The following is a 6,591-nucleotide window of genomic DNA, read 5'->3' as shown; positions in this document are numbered from 1 at the left end:
GTTCAGTGATGACCACAAAGTCTATGCCTTCTGTGAATCGTTGATTCAAGCAGACAGAAATGTAAAGGAAACAGATAAAAATAACTTCGGGGCTGTACAAAACTGGCCGCCTTATCAGAGTTTCCATCACCAAATCCCCACCTCCCCTCACGGAATTTAAACAGGAAGCTGACCGTCTGAGGGGATATATATATGAGCTGCAACTCAAAGAAGTTATAGATTTTTGGACCTGTCCCAGCAGCGAGGAAATCTATTTCAAGAAGATGAAGCAGGTTCTTGTGGCCCTGATTTGCCTCAGTATCTTCACCTTGTCTCTGGAAGCAGGTGAGAAGCCAGTGTATCTCTTTATTACTTAGTTCTACTTATTGTCTGTTTTTAAGAAACCTCATTACTTAAGCAAATTTCATGAAGGAACAATTTGTAGATTTGATAAAAACTTGTCAGCTTGTCTACCTCTCGGTGAAAATTGTTGGCCGCTGAATTTTAATACTTGGAATGATGCCATTTACAGGACTGTACTGATCACGTAAGCAAACTTCAATAGCTTTTAGGTGAAGACGGTGTATTTTTTCCCAACAGCAACAGAACATATTCCAGTCTTTGTTTCTGTTTTGCCGTGGATTTCTTTTTATTGAGTTTCTAGTGAAACAAACACTAAAACAAGTGAAAAATTAGTTGAAGGGCATTAAGTATTTGTTGTAAAATTGCATGCAGTACAACTCATTCTCATTATCAGAAAAGCAATTTTGATTTAAAATGCTAATAATTGATGACTAGTGATGGTTAGCTTGGTTACTACTCTTTACTGTTTTGAAGCATGCTGATTCTAACTTGACAAAACCCACAAGAACCATATGTACTTAGAGTTCTCTATTGGAATAGTGCTGGAGGTTCATCGCACCTTCTTCACCCATAGACTAATTAACTTACCAATAGCCTGGTACTGTCCTGTGTGGTTCCAGTACACTTTCCCTTCAGTACTGGTCTCTACTGATGTCAGCAAAGATTATTATAAATCTTTAGCAAGCACTGCAATGAGAGACTGCCAATGACCAGTGCAAGATGCAACTGAAGCATCATTTAACAACCATATATAATACTGAAACTTTAGATGTTCTAATGTGCTTATATACATGTGCAAATGCTGTTTTACAAATCACAACATTGAGATCAGTGCTCATTCTGTACCTCCATCAGTCCTACACTAAGTTTAAAAACGTTTCTTTAAAGCTGAACAATATCTAAGCTGGGATTTTGTTTTTAATATTTAGCAATGTTATCAACATCATATCAATAATCAAATTTTTAATGTTCATCATATTAAGTCCTGTGTCTTTAATGGCTAAGAAGGATCATTAGATTGATTCTAAGCTTGTTCAATGTAGAATTTACTTTTAAATATTGCTTTTAGTACAAGAGAAAGCAGGATAGGTGTTTACACATGTGCTCATAAAGGTAATAATCACGTATTGTGTCAGACAGGAAATTTAGCACTGCAAGATGACCCAACCTCAGATGTTAGACACGATCTGTCCAGCAGTCAGGCACGGCACAATTAGCTGCAGGTAAACCTCCCTCTATCCTGCTCCAGCAATGTGCCTCAGCCTCAGACCCTTTGCTGCAGCATTGGAACACATCTTGCTTTGCCACGATAACCCTCCTGTGGTCTGACTGTTCCTAAAGGAGAGCAATCTCGTGCTGTGTTCTCATGCTCACTATGATTTGATAGTGTTGATACAAATGAATTTCATGTAGGAACCTTACAGTCAGTGGACAAAAGAAAAGTTCATCCCATCAGCCTGGCCTTAACATATAGCTCCTGAATTTTCCTTAAAGCAGTGAGTCACATGCTTTTTACTTTTGTTTTTCAGATCCTGTTCCAAGAGCAAAGGAATGTTGCCGGAAGTACTCAAAGAGAATTCCTGCCTTGACGAAAATCCAGCATTACAAAAAAATGAGTCAACGATGTAACATGGACGCTGTGTTGTAAGTATTCAGGACAGTGGCCTTCCCTGGAGTCTGACATTGCATACCATTAATAAGAGCTTGTGTCATCCACAGTGAACACTGCAAGTAAATCTTTTCTCTTTCTTTTCAGATTCAAGGTCAATGGAAAATGGATCTGCTTAAATCCAAAAGATAAGAAAGTGAAGGAACTTGTGAAGAAGTTTTCCCAGTGCTTGTCCGAGTGAAGCTGATATTGATTGCCAAATGAGGACATAAAGATTATCCACAGATCAAAGAAAATTTCCAAAAATGTTTTATCTTTTTAATTGTCTGCTTTTTGACATTTTACACAAGCTTCAATGGGGCCAGAAAATTCACAAATGCAAGCAAGATTCAAACATGCCATTGAAAATTTTGAACAAATGACTGCTGAATTGGATGCTGCTCCTTAGTGTTGGCACTGTTTCTACACTTTAATGATTTACTCATTTTGTCGTTTAATACTACAAACATGGCAGCTAATAAGGTGTGTCAGCCTCCATATGGACAACAAATGATTGCAGCTTTTTTACTGATTAAGAGTTGAATTTTTCTCACAACCCCACCCAGTTTTCTGACCTAGTCAACTGAAAGTCATTGCTGGGGCTGATTTGTATCTGCAGTGACTGAACTTGGATACCTCAGACAAGCAACTATTTGGCCTGTGTAGGCACACACTCAAAGTGTTCTCAGGCCATTCCCATGGTGATATCACAACCAAATCATCAAAATTGGCTTTTGTGAGAAAAAACAACCTTCTGCCTTTCTGAACTAGGGCAAACCTTGCATTAAATGTGTCATAATGTAACTTACTGACTTATAATACCATTCTATGTAAAACATAAAATTATAGCCAAAGTAAACCATTGTCATCAAAGCAATAATTCTTTACTACATCTTTTATATTAAAATTGAGTTCACTGTCAGGCAGTGAAAAATCAGTTTTATCATATTAACATATCTCAGAAAGAGACTGAACAAAGACAGTGCCCCTTTAAGTTGATTGGAAAGGGAAATGTCTATTTTCCTTAATGACATGATGTACAGTAATTCTGAGTCTTTGCACTGCAATGCACATTGAAATGATGGTTGAATGTTTAAATTATTGTTCAGTATTACTTCTATTTAACTGTATTTTCTAATGTTTCCCAAAACCAGGGACTACTGTTATTCTATTATTTATTTCGCTTGTAATTTGCCTACAACTTGTTTATCAGGTTTCTAATATAGTTTCTTGAATGGATTGTCTTTGTGGTCTATTATTTGCTACAACACAATATCGGTATTTACATACCTCCTACTTAAGATCACAAAAACATAAGAAATAAGAGCGGGAGTTGGCCGTTAAGCCCTTTCAACCTGCTCCTCCAGTCAATAAGATCATGGCTGATCTGATGTGGCCTTAACTCCACTTTCCTGTCTGCTCTCCATAACTTTTGACTCCCTTGTCAGTCAAAAAACTGTCTAACTTCAGCCTTGAATATATTCATTTCCTCAGCCTCCACTGCTTGCTGGGTGAGAGAATTCCAAACACTAACAACCCTCTGAAAGAAGAAATTCCTCCTCATCTCCATCTTAAATGGGAGACCCCTTATTATTAAACTGCGTCACCTCATTCTAGATTCCACTATGAGAGGAAACATCCTCTCAGCATCTACCCTGTCAAGCCCCTTGAGAATCTTGGGCAGAATTTTCCAATCGGCCTGCGGGGGCGGGCCCGACACACCGACGCGTAAAATGATGCACGATGACGTCGGGCGTGCATCCCAACGTCATCGCGCTCAGTAGCAAAGTTTCGTTTGGCGGACACACGCCGGAGTCGACTGCGCGCCAGTCAATATGTAAACAGCCTATTAAGGCCATTAAGGATCTAATTAGAGTTATTCTAAACGCTGCCCATCCAACCTTAAGGTTGGCAGGTAGGCAAAAAGGCCAAGCCCCCTTCGCATTTTTTAGGAAACCTCATCCACGAACGATTAAATAAATTTTTAAAATCTCATAAATTTAAAAGCATGTCCCAACTCATGTGACACAGTTAAAATACATTTTTACACCTTTTATTTAATAATTTTATTATTGATTTAATCCCCCTGAGGCAGCTCCGTGCCTCAGGGAGATTGAAGGGCTCTTTCGCGCACATGCTGGCCCCGACTCTCCCTCCTCCCCCCGCCCACACAGGTAGTGCTGAGCACTACTGGCCACGTATCATGCTGGGTGGGCCTTAATTGGCCCGCCCGCGTAAAATGGCAGCGTGGAGTCAATCGCGGGCAGCGCGCCATATGAAAAATCCTGCCTCTTATGTTTCAATAAGATCACCACTCATTCTTCTAAAGTCCAATGGGTATAGGCCCAAACTGCTCAACCTTTGCTCACAAGACAACCCCTTCACCCCAGGAATCAGCTGAGTGAATCCTCTCTGAACTCCAATGCAAGTATGTCCCTCTCTAAGTCAGGTGACCAAAATTGCATACAGCACTCTAAATGTGGCCTCACCAATGACCTGTACAGTTGCAGCAAAACATCCTTACTTTTATACTCCATCCACCTTGTCATAAAGGCCAACATTCCATTTGCCTTCATAATTACCTGTTGTACCTGCATGCTGCCTTTTTGTGATTCATGCACACGGATACCCAGATCCCTCTGTACTGCAGCATTCTGCAGTCTCTCTCCACTTAAATAACGCTCTGTTTTTCTATCCTTCCTGTCAAAGCGGGAAACCTCACGTTTTCCCGCACCTCGCTCCATCACCCAATTTTTTGCTCCCTCACTGAACGTTTCTCTATCCCTTTGCAGATTCTTCATATCTTCCTAACAACTTGCTTTCTTACTATCTTCGTATCATCAGCAAGCTTGGTTACAATACAGTCAGTCCCTTCATCCAAGTCATTGATATTGATCTGAAATTGTTACGATTTCACTTAAAAAAACGTGTATATACCCCAAAGAATTTCACCTTACCAGTTTGATTTGTAACACGTGCACCTCATAGTGACCAATCGTTTCAACTATTTTTCTTAGTTAACCCATCGTGTCTGCATTCTATGTAATATTAAAACAGTTCTGTTCAATGGGATGTTCAATTAAAAGCAATTGAGTGGAAGACAACCTGGCTGCTTCCTCCAATCTGTTTGGAAGCCTCAATGGAAAGAGGAAGAATTCTGGATGCAAAAGGGAGAAGAAACATTTATTCTTATCCCAGATTTTCCACCATCTCTCAATATGGCTTAAGAGACCTCAGTGACTGCCGGAAGCTGAGAGGGTCTAGGGGAGTGGCCAAGCTGAAATGCCTTACCATAACAATGCCAGGATTCACCATTTTGGTGTCCTTTTCCCTTTAGCTCAAAGCAAAGAATTCTGTAGTTCTTGGAGTCAAGTGCAGCAAAGTATAGCTCTGAAGAGAGATTTTAAAATGTTGTAATTATCTCTTTTAAAAATAAGTACTAACCTGTTCAATGATCATTTCTTCATAAATTGATTAGTTTCATTTACAGCTGATTTGTATAGATTTTTTTTGTAACAAAGTCAAGCTGTAAGTGAATAAAACGAAGGATAATCTAAAGGTATAATATTTCCAAAGACAATAAGCACATTGTTGTTTTATGCCTTACTGCGTAATTAAAAATGAAAATCCCCATACCTAGAGAGATGATTATCTTTCAGGTCTGTTATTTCTCTTCAACTGTGGCAGCACCATTTATACATTGAAACTATTGTCAGGTTAAAATACCTACAGTTCAGTCTCATACACAACCACTACACCACAACATTGTAAAAGAAGAGCATTTCCTCTGAATCGTGCCATTTACTCATGTTTTCTAACAAGCACAAGCTGCAAAGTGACTGTTACTACAACAAGGCTCTGTGACGACAGTGTCATCAAATGCACTAGTATGGGTAATAATAACATTGTTTTTCACAAAGTTGGTCACTGAGGCTTTCCTGCGCAACCAATTTAAACTGCCTGTCCTGTGTATCCTGTCAGTTCAGTTGTTGGGTGAATTTTGTGCTGCTGGAAGTCACCAAACAGACTGGAGAGGTTCCAGAGCTAATCCATGATTAATACTGAGTTACATGTACCCTGAATTTTCATGGGATTCTCCTTATTTCTTCTGTAACTTGATGAGAGAGTAGGGGAACTCCTCGAATAAATAGTGCTCTTAGCCATTAATGTTGTTTTTTTCGAGAGGTTGCACTAATCTGTCGGAAAATCCCACTGGAAAGTCCAGGTGTTGATCTCAGCCAGGGTAACTTGAGCACTGCTCTGATGGCTTCATCAAACATCAGGTATGGACCTCGCTCTCGATTCCTAACTACTAGCATCTGCCAGAAAGTGCTTATCGATGGATTGGAATTACACACAGCAGTGATGCCTTTAAAGTTGGGTAGCCTCTTTAAATAGGAGTAATTCAGAGAATTGTCAATGACCGCCACCAAATTCTTTCTTCTTATTCTCCTACTAATGGTCACCCTTTTCCTTGCAGTTTTCAGAAGTGAGTTTGAGCAGTTCGAGCAGCAAAAAGCAGTGTTAACCAGCTCCATGGATGTCAACTCTGAAAGGGAAATCCATGCACCTCGTGGAATATTTAGATTATACTCCCCATT

The 6,591-nt window shown here is 39.6% G+C and overlaps 1 protein-coding gene across 1 annotated transcript; it reads left to right on the top strand.

The window, feature by feature from the left end:
• Positions 1-212: 212 nt before the first annotated feature.
• LOC144694148 (C-C motif chemokine 17-like) lies at positions 213-3,222 on the top strand. Its single transcript, XM_078564492.1, has 3 exons — positions 213-324; positions 1,872-1,986; positions 2,099-3,222. The coding sequence occupies exons 1-3, from the start codon at positions 264-266 to the stop codon at positions 2,190-2,192; spliced, it is 270 nt and encodes an 89-aa protein (XP_078420618.1). The 5' UTR covers positions 213-263; the 3' UTR covers positions 2,193-3,222.
• Positions 3,223-6,591: the final 3,369 nt, after the last annotated feature.

This window comes from Cetorhinus maximus, chromosome 19, assembly GCF_964194155.1.
Source record: "Cetorhinus maximus chromosome 19, sCetMax3.hap1.1, whole genome shotgun sequence".
Classification (NCBI taxonomy): domain Eukaryota; kingdom Metazoa; phylum Chordata; class Chondrichthyes; order Lamniformes; family Cetorhinidae; genus Cetorhinus; species Cetorhinus maximus.
This window is presented reverse-complemented; position numbering and strand designations above follow the sequence as displayed.